At 38.0% G+C, this 18,257-nt stretch overlaps 1 protein-coding gene across 5 annotated transcripts in view; it reads left to right on the forward strand.

Annotated features, from left to right (window-relative positions):
* MYO18B (myosin XVIIIB) overlaps positions 1 to 18,257 on the forward strand; it is a 390,269-nt gene that overhangs the window by 239,532 nt on the left and 132,480 nt on the right. For all 5 annotated transcript variants that reach the window (XM_075214447.1, XM_075214450.1, XM_075214452.1 and 2 more), the window contains 2 exons: positions 1,364 to 1,474; positions 3,390 to 3,494. In XM_075214447.1, the coding sequence (XP_075070548.1) occupies positions 1,364 to 1,474; positions 3,390 to 3,494 (216 nt within the window). The remainder of the gene's footprint in view (positions 1 to 1,363; positions 1,475 to 3,389; positions 3,495 to 18,257) is intronic.

Genomic DNA, 18,257 nt, shown 5'->3' on the forward strand with positions numbered 1-18,257 from the left:
GTGGCCTCATATTTACAATGTATTTTGAATTAAGGCTGTAATTTTGTGGCTGTAGGTTTACACCTAGGGGTGTCTTACAAAATTATGGGCTCTAATGTCAGAACAAGAGGTAGGCAACATGTGACTCCTCAGCTGTCGAGCGGCCTACTCCAGCACACTTAGCCATCCAATTGTTTTTGAACAACTCTCAAAACCATTGGCTGGCAGTGTATGCTAGGGTTTGTAGTGTAACATTAGTTAAAGAGACACAGGTTACTGACAGCTTTAGGCAACTTGCCTCTGGGTAAAAAAAAAATACTATATTCTTAAAATTATAGTGACATTCATTTTACAAACTACATTTCTTTGCTAGGCAATATACTGCATACCCAATTTTTAGGTACTTTCTCCATTTAAATGAACTGTAAACATGAGCATAGATTATTTTGAACACAGCATGTATGCTCTGTTCATTCATATGCATTTTCACATACTGTATTAGGGTGTCTGTATTAATAGCCTTAATAAAGATAAGTGCAGACATGTAGCATAAACATCTATTGTAACCATGAGGACTGCATTCGCAGATGATTCCTTTGCCAATGTAAGTATTATGGCACCATGGGTCATTTTCCTGGCCAGTAGCCACAGAAACTGTAAAGTACAGCCTAGGTATGTCTGGAGAGAACATCCTAAGGAACATCAACAGCTCTTCCACCAGTAAAATATCTCTCTCATGTTCTTCATGTCTGGTTCTTTCCTGGATTCAGGGACTGTTGGTCACAGTACTGACTGGCTCACAAAATACCAGATTCTCATTTTCCCTCTTGAATAGCCCCAGGTTACACTCCTGCCAGATATCATATGTACCCTCACACACAGGATATATTACTATTTCCTGGCTTAATGAATATAGCATAAAAAGGTAGACTTTTTTACAACACTAAACATGAAAAGTACAGTTGTTATTATTAGGGGGATGAAAAGGAGAGGGTACAGAATCCTAATTTACATGGTGAAAGGGCACAGACAAAGTTCTCATGAGATGACTGCTATTCAACTAATGCTGTAATGATGCAAAGTATATAAATACAAAACACACATAATAGTTGTACACTATATAGGGATCCTGCCTAATATAGTCATTCTACATTGTACAGTATAATAAGGATATACTACTGTAACTGAGGGGCATTGCATCAAATGCTGTTGCCTATAAGTTATTTTTGTTATTTAAAGAAGATATCTTTTTAGTCGAATTTCTTGGCTATAAGTCTTCAATCTCCCTCAAAACAATAAAGTTTAAAATAAGAGTACCTTGGAAATCATTACACTTGTAATGTCATTGCAACACTTATAATACAATTTCTACCTTGTGCAACAGATGCGTGTCCGTTTTGAAATGGAAATTGAGCGGATGAAACAGATGCAATTGAAAGAACTGGAGGATAAAGAAGAGGAACTGGAGGATATTCGGCAATCATGTCAAAGACGGGTAAGTTAATGACCATTCAGTGGTACAAATAGGATGGGACATTCCAGTCATTTCTTTTAGAACTCCATACCTGTCTGTGGCTTATGGATGTCATATGGCATCTTTATTATGTCACACCTTCTGCTACCAGTAGACCACACCCCAAGCTGTTGTAATGCGCAATATCATATATGAATAAGATCGAGGGGTTGGAGGAGATAAGGTGACTATGAGAGAACAAAACAGGCAAGCTAAACTCTACAAATCACTTATTATCCCACTGAATTCTCATTATAAAATTTCATTATGCATTTATTTAAAAAAAAAAAAAGTAAAATGAATGTGCTGTGTAAGTTACAGGATTGTGATATCGCCGTCAGTGATGTTACAATGAAGAAAATTGTATTTGGGGTTATTATTAGTAATAATTTATGTTTTATGCCTGAAAGAAGTAGTCTAGTAATTTTTAATTGGACTGCTAAAATTTAGCCTTGTGGGCAATTACATTTTAAAATGTGAAAACAAAAATAGCGAAGGGAAGAACAAGCCATCTGTTCCTTGGTTGTACAACTGCTGGCCAAAGGCAGCTTATTTGAATCTGGTCATTAATTAATCACGCACTAATGCATGTGCTTTAACATGATCATTTTCAACAGTGCAGCAACTGCCAGCCCTTCTATCTGTGTGTATCATGTATGTCTTCAGTTTGCTTATGTAACTAAATAATGGTAGGTGGCAATGCATCAATTTGTTTTACTGTTAAAAAACTTGTAATGAACAAGTGTATTTAATTAATGGGCCAAACAAGCTTCTACTTATGGACTGGTGAGCAGGGGGTACATTGGGCTGAGTCTCTGGGCTACCTACAGTTTTTTACTTTAAAATGTTCCTAATATTCTGCTGAGAGAGTCTTGCCCCCCGGGTAAAAATTTGCCAGCAATTCACTGCTTCTACCAGGGACGGCCTGGCCCGGGGGGCAGGGGGGCATGTGCCACCGGGGCCGGTCAGAAAAAAGTGTATTGTACCTTCTATATTGGCCGTGGATCCTTCTGATACATCCCCCCTCCCGCTCAGTGATAGGCCAAATGTTTGGCCTATCCAAATCCACCCTTTAAGGATGGGCCACTATTAAGGGCCAGTGCTGTGTGCTTGCCCCCCGGGCTAAAGTCTGCCAGCCCTCCCCTGGCTTCTACTCAAGTTTCCAACATGTCCTCCCAAGGAGTTTCTGGTTTAAAATTTCAGTGACACAAGTTAAGTTGAAAAAATGTGAAAAAAAGGAAAAGGTATTAGCAGTCACTTCCTCTACAGCCGCAGAACTGTGCTGAGTTATGGGTTTATGCTTCCCTATGTCATTCTAGGAGTAACAGCTAGTGTCTTACATTGATTTCAAGGCTTAACTGGTGAATGGAACAGATGGTTAGACTATGGGAGGGGATGGAAAAATTAAATAATTAAATTATATGCAATAATTAGAATGTAGTAGGGTAATAAAAGATAGTAATCCAGAACTATTAGCTCAGTTTGGAGTCACCTGGCGGCAAAATGTCTCTTTGAAAATGTCAAAAAATGTTGCCCGAATTGCGGTTCCTTTAAACACTGCTGTTGAAGAATCAAATCCACAGCTGACATTTTTGAAAGTTGGAAAGATGCAGCAAAATATCTTATGTTTAAATTGGAACAATTATGTTCTGTCAGTTAATAGACATTTAAGACTCCCCTTTCCAATGAATAGCAGATGAGGGAGTGTTGTGAACTTCATAGTTAAAAGTTGTTTGACAGAGGCACCTGATGGGTACTGCACAGACTCAAAATATTGAAAAAGAAGGGAGCCTGAGAGCTGGGAAAGAAATGACAAAATAATGTATGGTTCTATATATATAATCCATAATCCAATAATGTATCATATATGTACCTATTACTATATTACTTGTTCCAGCTTCGTCAGTTTGAGATGCAGTTGGAGCAGGAGTATGAAGAAAAACAGATGGTACTTCATGAAAAACAAGATTTGGAAGGACTTATTGGAATCCTGTGTGAGCAGGTAGGGAATGAGTTTTACCAGTTCCCATTTAAAGAAACATTATAATTCATTCTTCCCCTAAACAGTACATAATGGACTTTAATCTTCTTAAGAATGTAGGACTATTAATTGCATGACTTTAGCTCAGTTTCTTAATTGACGTCTAATTATGCTTAATTTTATTCCGTTCACATGTGCTATGTTCAGTAGTCGAACTGGGGGGGGGTATACTGTGGTACACCATACTGCCACTTTTCGTTTTGCTTTTGATTGTAAAACTATCAAATTCCATTCACTTACATTACCATTACATTTTCCATACCGCCACTAAATTCCCACTTCGACCACTAGCTATGTTTATATTGTTTTATTATATGCAGTCTTAAAATAGGAATGCAGCCGTCATCCATTTAGAAAGGGTTGTTTACATGTTGCCAAGCCGTGGAGATCATATTACGGGAAGCTGGGTGTGATATCATGGGTGTCCAGTCATCTGTGTTTGGTACATGGAACATCAACTCTCCTCTGTTCACATTTCTGTAGCGAAGTTCATAGATCTGTGGCTACTAATAGCAAAGTTCTTATAAAGGTTAATTATTATATTAAGTGTCACTGTTTATGAAAAACAATAAAAGCAATATCAGTTGAAATGATAGAATTTTAACTATTTACATTGTAGAAATGACTATGTTTTTTTGAGATTTGATTTCAGAACACTGTATGGTTAATGTATGGAAATAGAAATGGTGGGAGAAAGTTGATAAGTGCTACATGGTACCCATTGCACTAGTTACAGCTCATTAGCCATCAGGGCTAATTGTAACAATATTATAAATATAGAAGAGTTGATTTAAGAATAGCATTTTAATGACAGCACAAAGGCTTTGGTTTTGCACCGGTGTGTCTAGATGGTATGCCTAACGCACATTAAGGTGCACCACTATTCTCCACTCGCAAGAGATTGCCCCTGCAAACTAGCGGTGTGTGTGGAGCAAATACCCAGCTCAGTTTAGCCTTTTTTATACCGCAAAAGAATCACGAGAATAGGGGGGTATTGAGACATTCATTTTTTGCATTTTTGTGTATTTGGCGTTTTGTGTTATGTTGGGTAAAATGCACCTAGAAATGTGCTTCTACACTGAGGTGCAACTACAAGCAAGGTACATCTATTAATAGTTTAGGTGAGCCCCAGTTTCTACCAGCTCAGAGTCTTTTTGCTTAGTGGAAACAACTGTGCGTGCAGATAGTTAATAAGCATATTGACTTTTTTCAGCTACTCATTCATTTATAGAGGTTATTAATCTATAGAGGATTTTATAGGGTGTCGTCATTAATGTACATTGGTGCAAAACAATGCAATTTAAAATAAAACTAAAAGCCATAAGATACAACTAAAGCCATAACATAGATACATATATTTTAAGACTCTTTGTAAAATGGATATAGTCATAAATTAAAAAAATGAGTATTTTAAGTTATACAGGAATCAAAAGCCTAATATGTGTATGTGTCATTAATCCAAAGAACCATTAAGCTTCCAATCCACTAAAGTTTCCTAACAAGAGCCGTTCTAAAGTAATTCTGGCCAATGGCCTGGAAAATAAAAAGGGTGCTGCCATTATATTCCATCACACTTGTTGTATTCAAGAAACAGTGAATATATCTTCTTTTTATTTATTAAGTTAAATATAAATCTGTTAACATATACATTCCCAATTCTCATCATATACACTTAAAAAAAAATAATAATACTTATAGTTGAACACACTATAGGGTAACCATATAATTTTGATAAGTTGTAATACAGTACTTAATCCTTACCTAGACAGATCTCATATATCAGCTAACGAAGTCACTCACCAAGCCTGCTCATTATCTATCCCATTTGCTAACTTGTTAAAAGAATGCAATGTGCATGTTGTCTGGAGAGTACATAATCCAACTGACAGGAATTGTATTGATTTTTCCCAGCACACCTTTTATACTCCAGAATAGATTACATTCATTTATGTCTAAGGCACCAGAAGATTCTGAAGGGCCATACAGCAAGGATGCAACAATACAAAACGCAATACAAAGAGTAGTAATACCTAGGTGCAAATTAACATAAAACAGATACAACTATGCACATAGGTAACATAGTAAATAGCACAATACAGCTTACCATGTGCAGCATACAATGTAACAGGGGCATACAGACAGGACCGACAGACAAGAAACAAAGGATAGAAAAAACCTTGCCCGTGAGAGCTTACATTCTTGAGGGAGGGCAGAGATAGAGGAAGCAGACAGGGCAGATGTTTGCTACAAAGGTTTTATTATCAAATATTCAAGACATCACCTGGTCTGATCATGGCTTGGTATCAATAAATGGCCCTTTTCTAAACTATTCTCCCCCGCAATTGAAATAACTAGGACACAAAACAAATAAACCTCATTCGGATTGTTTTGTTTTCAAAAAAGACAATACCCCTGGTGTAAAATTGACATTTTGAACTGTGCTAATAAGGTGACACCAAATCACTATTTTATACAATTAGCATGCTATCTTAAAAACTGAGATTATAATCTAGAGCAATACTCTGAATAGAACAATTTAAGAAATAATCATCCACTAAAGCTGACACAAAACTCAGTTTTGCATCAAGAAACAAAGTATTTGTATGACATTATATCTAAAATGTGACAATGCTGATATATTTACTAGCGAATAAACTAAAACAATAGATAAAAAATTCCTTTCCTTTTCTTTCTGAATCAAACAATTAAGATAGTTCATAATTCTATACATATAGCTAATTTGTTTGCAGAATACTATTCCCATTTATACAGCCTTAAAGATAATCAACTAACTACTGTGATAACTGAACTTCAGATAAGCAATTTCTTAAATTGTATCTGATCTTCCATCAATTTCCAAAGAAGATAAGCATTTCTTAAATCCTCAGTGGACTAAGCCAGTAATGCCAAGATTTATTGATAGTCTAAAACTTGAAAAGGCCACTGGGCCAGTTGGTTTTAGAAACCTTTATTATAAATCTAACTTACTCTAAGGGAACAGTGAGTTAAACTATTTAGTAATCACCCGATTTCCTCACTTCTCTTTTCTAAATAAATGCTAGAAACTAGAATTTCAACAATTATTTATGCAGGTGGAAAAAAACTTTTTATGCTCCAACCTTTGACCAATAGTTTTACCCAGCAAGGATGCAAAGATCCATGCATCCCTACTTGCTACCAGATTAAACTTCCTTCTCCCAAAATGAATTAGGCTGGGTACACACTACAGTGTTTTCAGCCAAACAGTTGTTTATCGTCTAATTTGCCTGATCTCATAGTAGTGTGTACCCTGGAATGATGAATGATTATTAGGACAATTTAGGGTGTTTGACATCACCTGTCACTGGACTGGAGGAGCTCAACTTCCCCGCATCCTTGGACTAGAGGAGCTCAACTTCCCCGCATCCCCTGGGTATCCCTGCGGTTGCAGGATTTAAATTGTTCCACAGAATGAGATGAGTTTTCTCCCTCCTGATCTTCATCACTACACATAAAGTAGAGAGATCCCAGCATAATGCATTCCCTGCTCTTACAACACAACACAGCACACTGTATCTTCACAGTATAGACAGCCAGGAACTTTAATCAAACTTTATTTGCTACATAGTTATCAGCATTATAAAAGATGGTCACATATTGTGATCACCCATTACACAGAGGTGGTAGTCAGCATATCGATGCTGACTACACCGACAACACTTACCCCGACATCTTCAGTCTGTACGGCTGCTTCACCGATGAGGATCCATGATGACTCTTATGTTAAGCGACTTCAGCCAATCATGATGAAGGAAGACGCCGGCGGGACCTGATGACGTCAGTAAGCTAGGCAATGGTGTTAACGCTGCTCTTAAGGGGGTAATGTAAGTATGCGGCTATGTACAACATCCAGCCTTTTCTAAACTACATTGTAGATAGCCGGATACTTACATTACCCCTTTAAGAGCAGCGTTAACAGCGTCACCTATCTCACTGACGCCAAGTCCTGCCGGCGTCTTCCTTCATCGTGATTGGCTGAAGTCGCTTTACAGAAGAGTCGTCATGGATGCTCGTCGGTGAAGCAGCCGTCTGGACTGAAGATGTCAGGGTAAGTGTTGTCAGTGTACTCAGCACCGTTAAGCCGTACCTCACCTTTACACAATGCAGAGGGGGAATAACTCACATGTCTTTGTTACACAGCTGTGACATGTACAGGGAATAACTTGTCACTTACATGTGAACGGATCTGACCTTTGAACTTAAATCCAGCTCTGTGCTGTCACTTTGTTACAAGGCTCCAGAGTTTAAACACAAGATGGAGAACCAGCACTCTCCAGAGATCACCACCCTCTATTGCTTCGCTGGTCATGCCAGGTACATTGTACTGGGTGTCAGAATGACCTCCTTCTATGTGCGCTGGATCCAAAGGAAAGCTGACCAATCCCTGCATGCTCTCCTTAGGGAAACTCTCCCCATAGCGGCTTCCCTGCACCGTGATCCAGCTGGGAGATATCCTTGAGATATCCCAGCATACCTATAGACCTAACTGGTGAACTGACATCTCTCTTTCAGATGGAGACCATGGGGGATCTGCTGTAAAGCCTCTCTTTCCACCCGAGGCACTGCCGATCGCTGGTGTCACTGCTGCAGATATGCTGTCATTCATAAGGGCTGCAACTCTCATTGGCATGAGATCATTATCCGGATCATGGCCTCTTCCCCTCCTGATCATTCTTTACTAAATGGCAACATCCATTTCTACACTCTCAGCATCAATAGATCGCCCCCAGTACCAATATATCCTTCCTCTTTCTTCTCTTCGCGGTGATATTACGTTTATTACAAGTATATTTAACACATGAGATCCTTTATTATATGAATATCGGGGATGTTATTATATGGACATGTTATATTGCCCATACACACTTTTCTGAGAAGCTTCACGTAGCCTTATTCGCCACTACAGCATGTTGGTTTTCCTGTGCATCAGTTCAGAGCTATTGATAATTTTGTAGAACTAGCAATAGATGTGTATAAAACTAAGTAGAGCTAACAAGCTAACACCGTCTATCTCTTTGTTTTCTGATATTTTTAATAGTAATCTCCTTTTGGAACAGAGCAGCACAATCACATTTTATTTTTGTTGACTATTTGATAGTGACACATAGCCAGACTAACTATCAGCATTTTATCATTGCATTGGTCCCAGAAATAATCTGATTAGCTTTACCCTGTCACCTGTGTTTGTATATATTTTTGTATCATGTTGTGTCTTGGTTCTGTTTTCTGTATATGTAATGTACAGCACTGCGGACCCTTTGTGGCGCACTATAAGTCAAAGATAATAATAATAATTGGTCTCTGAAAGTAAATACTGATACTTTTTATTAGATTGTTTTCATTTCATTTCAATGAATTAATTTTCTACTTCTATCGCAAATTTAAATGGAAACCCGCTGTTGTACATTACTGCAAACCTACCATCATTCTGTTCTCTTTGCTCTCATTGGAGGACACATGTCATGCCAGCAGATGGTTATGACAGATGAAGAGCACAGATCTGAAGGTAATCGGCATGAATCGACATGCTGATTGGGACTTTTTTTTTTCCTGTCGTTGGTAAAATTACTAAAAATATTGTATCATTAGAATTTTGCTGTAGGGTGTACCCAGCTTTAATCCAGATTAGTCATGTCTCATGTCTGGCAGACAAGTCTAAGGTAATGCCAGGCATATCTTTAGCATATTATCAGGACAGTTATTGGTATGCAGAGCTCTGTTGTTGTCAGTTGATGTGGGGGAAATGGAAGATGGGCAGAAAAGCTTTGTACTGTATATAAGGATAAATATAGTTATGAACAGCGCTTACTAACTATACTAATGGAAGTATAGAAAGGACCATGATAAAATCAGTTTACCCAGGACATCACAGCGATATGAAGTGGGTGACATCACAAGAGGACGAGGGGCAATGTATCTACTTACAGTCAGTAAAGTTGCCAGTTTTCAATTAAACACTACAATATGTATATATAAAACTCCCAATATTTAACTCACGATCTCACATGTTCACCTAATTATTGAAAGGACTGAGTTATAGAGTAAATCTTCTAGGAAGCTAACAAAATTATTCACATTCACACAATCTTCAATTAATGATAATGTTAACACTTGCCTGACAATCTGACAAACTGTAAGCTCATAATCATATTTGACTGTCACTATTACTATTACAACGCATTCAGGAACAGTGGTTTCTACCAGAGTATAGCTGCCAATGTTTTGTAAATAATGAATTATCTTCTGATGTGCACCAACGTCCTTGGCCATGTATACCTATGTTTACTATTAGCAAAAAGTGTGTGATGCAGTGTAGTTAATAACTTCTGAGTATTATAATATCGTCTTAAAAATTAGTTTGTAATGTATTTATTAGTTGCTAGGAATTTATATTTTTTTACAATTCCTAGTGAGTTCTAAAGAAATACTTATGTGTTCCCCTGGGGAACATGTAGTGTGATGGAGTAGAGACAGTAAGCTATTTTGTACTATTAATCTGTGGAGGAACAATCCTGGGTAGCCATCTACATCTTTATTACTTGTTGTAGATCACTCAGTGAGTGTGATACATAATAATTTATATTAAGCCCTTAATATAATAAGAGGGCAACAGCATACATAGAAGAGAGTGATTAGGGATCATTTCAGCTGAAAATAATACTAAGTTAGAGTTATTGTATATTAAGTATGGTTGAAGTTCATCTTAATATCACTGGAAAGCTAAGTGAAATTAGTATCCTATTAAGTAAGCATCATGCCAAAGGGGCGTCTGTTATGTTATTATATTGTTTGAGTGTCATCTGAAGGGGGACCAGGTCTGGTGTGGGGCAGGGGTAATCCTGAATCAACCCCTAGTGTTCAAATTCAGAAATACAGCCTGTGGAAAGAATTCAGGTTCAGGTGGAGGCACTATCAAGATTAAAGGTGAGAAACAGTGATGCAGCTCCTATTTACAGTCACTCAACCTTTTACATTCAAGGGTCCACAAGGATGTTACACTTACTGTATATCCAACACACCAAGGCCCCAGCTATATTTCTTGTGCTCTGGAGCAAACACAGAATTTCTAGAGGGTGGATTCCGCTCCTATTCCACTGCCTATTAGGAACATAGTAAAAGAAAAAAATTGCAGGTAGCCTAGTGACCCAGCCCAAGGTAGCCCACTATGGGACCGGCCCAAGGGCAGATGGCTCCCAGCCCAGGTAGCCTCTGCTTTAAATACAACACTGGTAATGCTGCCTGCAGTCCCTTCATGAGCAGAGCAGAATATCTCTCAATTGTTCTTGTAGTTGGGACAACGTAGTGACCTCAGTGCTGACAGAAGTTTCAGTAGCATAAATTGCCTATATATGAGATTAAACTTCCAACCTTGCAATCCAGCTATATGCTATTATAAATTTAAACTCCACTGTCAATTTTTCAGTTTTTATTTGTAAACCCTTTAACATTACCAGTGTCAAGCAACAAGACTGTCTTCTCTTTCCTTTTCCTTTTAAACTACATCTGTATACTGTATGGGTTAAATACCAAGGTAAAAATGCTCCAAATGGACCAAGAAACTCTTCCATATATGACTTTTGGAGACTCCTAATTATACCCAACCATTAATATCAAAACCTATTATTCATTATCCATCCATGATATTTGTCTATTAAAGTATTATCCATCAATTACATTTCAGCTGAAATTGACAAAATCAATGAATTTATAACATATGTAATGTGTTTGCTGAGGGTAAATTGCAATCTTACAAAGACCTTCATTTAATATATAATCTAAATCAGGATTTTTATAAAAAAAATACAGATGTGAAACTTGATCACATCAGCATTATTTCCACTATTCTTTTAAAAACATCTAATTGGTTCTCTCGGGGTCAAGAAACAATTCATAGTTTTTATAAATAGAGTTAAAAACTAAAACTCTTCTGTTTTAATCCTTTTTTTTTTTCAAATTGGCTCCTTAGGTGTATATTTCCTAAGCGACTCTTGACACTTTGCCATCAGTTTTTTAGATGGCGATTTTATTAAAGATAGAGCCCATCGTGTTTTGTCTTTAATAAAATTGCTGTTTTAAAAAAAATGACGACAAAGCGCCAAGATTCGCCGGTTCATCGGAACTAACGCTTAGTAAATATGCCCCTTAGTCTTTGTTACCTTGGAGCTACCCTTTCCATTCAGCCATATCTTTGTATGTTTTCTGTTTTTCTTAGAGATTGATCACGTCTGGATTTCTAACTGGAATTACAATGGAAGCTGATAAATTTAAATTGTTTGCAGAAATGTTATTGTAGAATTAGTATGGCATTTGACACGTTCGGACGGCTATTAAATGCCTTGCATGATGCAGAGGCATACACTTCAAAGATGAATTTATGAAAATAATAATACACAGATACGGGTTCAGTCACTGTTATGTAGGATATCGGATATAAAAAGCAACAAAAAAATCCTGCGCTGAGCTACGGCAAAGTGCTGTAAATATAAAAGCGGCTAAATAAGAAAAAAGGCGTAAAGCCAAACCCTGTTATGTAGGATATGTTTACATGCTTACATAATGACATGTTTAAACTCTGCGTAAGACTATATATTGTTGTGCAAATAAACACTACGTGGAGTCAGAATGTCCTCACTTGGACACACAACACATCAGTAACGCAACAGAGATATTTAAAAGTGCTGCTCATAATTATGAAATAGATAAGAGGTAAACAAGAATGAAAAAATACAGTCCAGTCCCTATATGAATGCCCTGGCATCTGGAGATCACAGAAGCTATAATTAATTGAAATACGAAAAGCTGCAAGCAGTATCCCACTTACAGCTGTTTCCAAATAGCTGCAAGTGGAATCCCACCTATATGTGTTCCCTTAGCTGTGGTGCTGCTTGCTGTCACCTGTATGTTAGATATGGAATTTGAATAACTATTGTTTTTATGAACTGGTTTTTTTTACCGTTATAGTAGTGAATGCCTTAGAATTTTGTTTCTACTCTTGTCCAATTGAATATATTGCTGGCCGCATTGCAAAAAAGTTTTCCCTAATTTGCCATGTTATCTGTAGGTCAAAAGTAAGTATAAACAAATTATCAGTTTTTACAATTTGACAGCATGACAGTAGATTAGTGGAAAGTATATCAAATTCTTAAAAAAACACTTCGGTATAACAAATCATCCAAAGTATACTTTCCGGCTACCACTTTAAATGCAAGTTTCTAATTATCACAATTATTCTCATCCTGGCTGCTTCTCAATGGGCATGGGCATTATTTGCACTTGTCTAGAAAAAGCACTGCTTAATATGCTTGTAACATAGGCAGCAAACTTAAAAATATCACAGATTAAAGACACGGCCATGCTCTCACTCATGTATGAAGCAGCTTTCATGACATTATGTGCAAGTCATACACTTTCTGCAATTAAATCTGGAAGGATAAAAAGGCCAGCAAATGCTGTAGACTAATTAGTATCACATCAAAGCATTATACACTAGCGGAAGAATCCACAACAATTAGCTAGAGAGCACTGTATGTTCCTCCATGATGCTCAATCTTGCTAGATGTATCTGCTCAGCTATAATGATGTGCATCATTTATGCACAGAGAGACTTATATTTCTTATGGATACATGTGTTTATAAAAATATTATTGAGATGCTCAGTACCCAAAAATAAATTGGGCAGAACATTTCAAATGATGTTTATCAGAATCTAGTCAACTTATATTAGTGTAACTGAATGTCAATGTTAGCATAATCAAAGCAAGTACTGACCAATGATAGAGGGATTTAATAGAGGGATACTATAGAGAGTTATGAGGGTAGATAGTAAACACATTGTGTAACACAACCACGCCAAACTAGCACATCTGTAATATACACATGAACATAGTTATCACATTAGCTAATATTGTAAATGAAATTGAAATTTGCCCTATTTTTATTTTACCATTAGATGCATCTGTATCCCCATACATTATTTAGATGCACCCAACATGTATATAGTGCTACTCTACAGCACAACTTGAACACCATCTTCTAACTGTTGTAACTATATATTTTTAAAACATTGCAAAGAAAATGAATACTTTTCTAATAAAAAAAAAATCATACTAGGAGGCTGATGCAGAATTGGCCGCAATTGCTCTACAAATAGTGGGCGCAATTTGTTTCCACTAAAAAAAAACCACTATTGCGACTCTATTCAAAGTGGCAACTATCTTAAAATGCATGCTAGTTAGCAGGCATATGTCCTATACACTTGTACCCATCTTTTTAACCATATCTTTGATTTGCAGCAAATGCATTCATGATCACTCATAAATAAACCTGTTAAAACCTCTCAAATACAGTAGAAAAAAGTACTCATCTCATGTACGTTTGTTTGTTTTTTTTGCTTAAACACACACAAAAAAAGCATAATATGTGCACGTGCAATGAAGAAAGCACCTATCAGCAGACAGCTAATCACAAGCAGATCGCTAGTGGGCATTATTTCCTCCAGCATCTGGCTACCCCTGCAAATACAGTTGATATAAAACGTCTACACGCCCTTATTGAAATTGCAAGTGTTTGTGATGTAAAGTCTAAATTCAAGATAAATCATGTCAGACCATTTTCCACCTTTAATGTGTCCTTGCAACCAACAAGATTAAGTAAAAAACAAATAAACAAAAAAAATGATTAAAAAAAATCCATTACCCTGGTTGTAATAGGGCTTTCTCAGACGCATATGTGTCTTTGTCCCGGTCTGCCTCTGTTTGCAATTGCGTACACATGCCCTTACTGTAATCCACCTAAGTTAGAAGACCCACGTCCCACCTATCCAGGAGCAAGTATTCATAAATTACAGCCATGCAAATCTGCATGGGTGCGTGCACATGCACCCATTTTTCTGGGCATGTGCATGTCATGTCATACTATTCAAACTGGTGTAACACTCACTCTGCATCAGCCCCTAGGTGTTATGTTAGGAATCTAGTTGTTAGGGAAGCATGGGAATAGGAACAGTATGTCTCCAGTTTTATAGAATTTAAATCCATCCACCCCTACATTTACCAATGGAGTAAAATTCTTGTAGCTCTTACAACTTCCATTACATTTTCTGCTAGGAAAAGGAGAAAGTGCTGGAGAAATACTAAACCTGCCATCTCTGCATGACACCTTGGTAAAAATAGAGTCTGGATGGGACATGGTATAAGCATGAGTGTAGTAACAAGAAATGGTTGCAGGGTGACAATGACAAGGGACAAGCATGTAGAGAGGTGTGGCAGTAGGTTGTCATAGTGCATGACAAAGATAAGAAGCACTGATGAAAATGCCTTGCCTTGGGCTATTATTATGTAATACATGCTAATGCATGGTTATTTCTCTATTTGGGCCTTATGCTGGGTACACACTACAGAAATTTCGACCAACTTTTTATGCCGAGCTATTTTACATGCGATCGATGTTCCGATCGCTCGATCCATGGACTGGATACACACTAGCCATGTTTAGGACGAGAAAGGGAAGAGCGGACCTCACGTTAGCGACTTTTTACAGCCATGTTGTCGTGAGCAATGACTGTATTTTCATACTCACTGTTGTGGATCGGTCGGAAGTTTATACACACTACACAGCGGAAACGAGATTGGAACGAAAATATTAACCAAATGAGGCGACAATCGTCCATTTGGGCAGACTTTCGACCATCGTGTCACTGCACACACTGACCCGACTTTTGAACAAGTGGTCGTATGTCGGCTGATTTAGGTGATTATTGGTTGAAAACTGTGTAGTGTGTACCCAGCTTAAGTGAATAGTTTAGCATTTCACCTCTATCAAAGTATTATAAATGTAGCAGCAGGCAAAATATCCAAAATATAAGGGGGAAACCTAATAATTTCTACTGTCTGAGGATTTTGGTGCTGGCATACCTAAAACAATGTCTAAGAATATTTTTGTTAATGAGAAGAAATAAAGTTAAGCAGCAATAAGAGAATTAGGGACAAGAACATTTAGATTTTTTGAGCTTACTTGCTGTAATTTTTCTTCTATTAAAAATATCATGCAGTTTGCCTAAGAAAATAGAGAATCCCAGAAAGCATTCGGAGAGATACATTGAGTCCATGGACTTCTGGTCGCCCATCCTACTGGACTTGTCCCATTTCATAATGATAATCTATTTTAAGAGGCGTGTTTCCTTTTGTTACTGCTATTTCAGTATACTATTAAACTGCATAAACCAGCCAATAAAATAATAATGACAAATTATTATTTCTCCAGACTGGCCTAGACAAGTGTGACCTGTCACAAGGCGGCCAGTTAAATCTGTTTATCTTTGCAGGCCACTAATGGTATATTGTGATGTTAGGTAGTAATACATAGTATATCAGACAGTTAGGTTATTATAATTGAATCTCGTGGGTGCAGCCATCTTCCTCAGGCAGTAATACTGTAAAGGACCATCAGCAGTGGTGCTGCAACTTTATTTTAAAACCACCTAATTTATCTCTCTGTAAAGTGAAATAGATTGCTAGTATTATTTATCAAGCAGATTTCAAGCAACAAGGGAAACATAAAGAAAGAAATTCAATTTCACACTAAGATTATAATAGTCAAGAAGCGAGTTCAGTGGACACAGAAGATATTACAGAGTGGTCTACATTTGGTCCCTGGATACAGCACAGAATGTAATCGCTAACAGGAAAACAAAATATAGACATGATATGCACCAGTGACTACAATACATGGTACAATTTACATGGGATATATGATCTACTACAGTTAATTGAAAGTTTAATATGACATAATATTTCTCAGTATAGTGGCTTAAAAAAAATTGGTTTTGCTTGTGTCCTATGGAAAACATCCACAAATTGCAATCTATGAAACTCATATAGGCTCACATTCATTAATGATTTATTTTGTAGCTGTCAATAGTTACATACATGCAGATTTCTATGGCATCCAATCAGGAGACACCGGAACATTGAGGGGGTAGGGTGTTGAGTGTAGCCAGAAGTGAGAGCACTTTCATTTTTTTAATCTAAATCATAGCTCCTCCCCTTGCCCCTCCTGCACTTGCTAGAGAACAAATCGGTTTAATTTTTTACAGCGCCCTTCAGTGGTGGCCATGCTAGGAGCTGCTTAAGCAACGTCTCCTTTATTTATTAATTTATTTTGCCTGCATACGTGGCTGTGGATAGAACCACTGTGGTGGTTTGAATGACAGGGTATCACACAGCACGAATGGCTATGTAATCCTGGAGTGGGGATCAGAGGTACAGAGACATGCCTTTGAGGCTGTCTCTACGATCCAAACATCTACCTCCCAGCGAGGGAGGGAGATTATAACTAAAGCCGTGGTGAGGCTCCAGTGCTAGGGGCTGTGTTTTTTGTAGAGAAAGCAGTCGTCTGGGGCCAGGTCAGGTAGGAATTACTATGACAGTAAGCCCCTGCTAAGCACTGGTTTGGTCTGAATGGACTTCTTGGTGTTGGCCCCTGCAAAATTGTTACCCTCTTCCTGTGGAGGATACAGATAAATGGGAAATGCCTCCTAAGGAGGATGCCTCTATAGCGAAGTTGTCCAACACAACCAAAATTCCCTTTTCCAGCGTGGCGAGCTTTATGAATGGCACTGACCTTACAGTTGAGTCCATTTTTGTGACTGCAGAGGCCTTTTTGTGATCCATTTTAGCCTCTGCGTGGGTTTACAAAGCTGTGGAGAGGTGGTCAGAACTGTTTTCAAAAGGCTTGATAGCTGGGAGACTGGGGTCTGTATTGCTGCCTTTGGTGGAGGAGATTCAAGGAGCTACAGACTATGTGGGGGATGCGGCTCTAGATGCCTGACTGATTAGGGTTAGAATCTCAGCTTCAGCAATATCAATCTCATCGTACATTCTGGCTAAAAGACTGGGAAGCTGATGTGGCAGCTAAACGGACTCTAGTGTCCCTTACATTTTCTTGGGGTGTATTATTTGAGCCTGAGCTAGAATAAACTATCAGCCAGGGGTTCCTGAAAGGAAAACTAGGGGGTATATTTACTAAACTGCAGGTTTAAAAAAAATGGAGATGTTGCCTATAGCAATCAATCAGATTCTAGCTATCATTCTGTCGAATGTACTAAATAAATGAGAGCTAGAATCTGATTGGTTGCTATAGGCAACATCTCCACTTTTTCACATCCGCAGTTTAGTAAATATTCCCCTAGGAGTCAATACCACGTATGGCAAGTCTTTGCCCCTAGGGGAAGTTTGCAGAGAGGGAGACAAGCTTGGGCTGTTAAACTCCCAGCTACCAGGTCCTCTGACAAGCCATCAGCATGATGGGCACACCTCTTCTTCTGAACCAGTGGTTAAAATCCACTAGAGATTCCTGGATGAGAGAGATTGGGGCTCCTCAGATCCGCACCTAGAATATTCTTCACCACTGGACTTCCCACAGACAAGACAAATTGTCTTGCTATGCGAGAGGTCATTCAAGCTCTGATTGTTCCAGTTCCTTATCACCAATAAACTTTGGGATTCTACTCAAATCTATTGCTAGTTCAAAAACCTGACGCTTTATTTTGAATGTGAAAATCCTAATCAACCAGCCCTGGGAAAAAAGATTCAAGATAGAGACCCTAATCATGGCGATCATGACATCCCTGCTGTGGTCCAGGGGAGTGAAAATCATTCCCTATTTGGTTGATCTGTTGATCAAAGC

The sequence above is a fragment of the Mixophyes fleayi genome, chromosome 1 (genome assembly GCF_038048845.1).
Source record: "Mixophyes fleayi isolate aMixFle1 chromosome 1, aMixFle1.hap1, whole genome shotgun sequence".
Lineage (NCBI taxonomy): Eukaryota > Metazoa > Chordata > Amphibia > Anura > Limnodynastidae > Mixophyes > Mixophyes fleayi.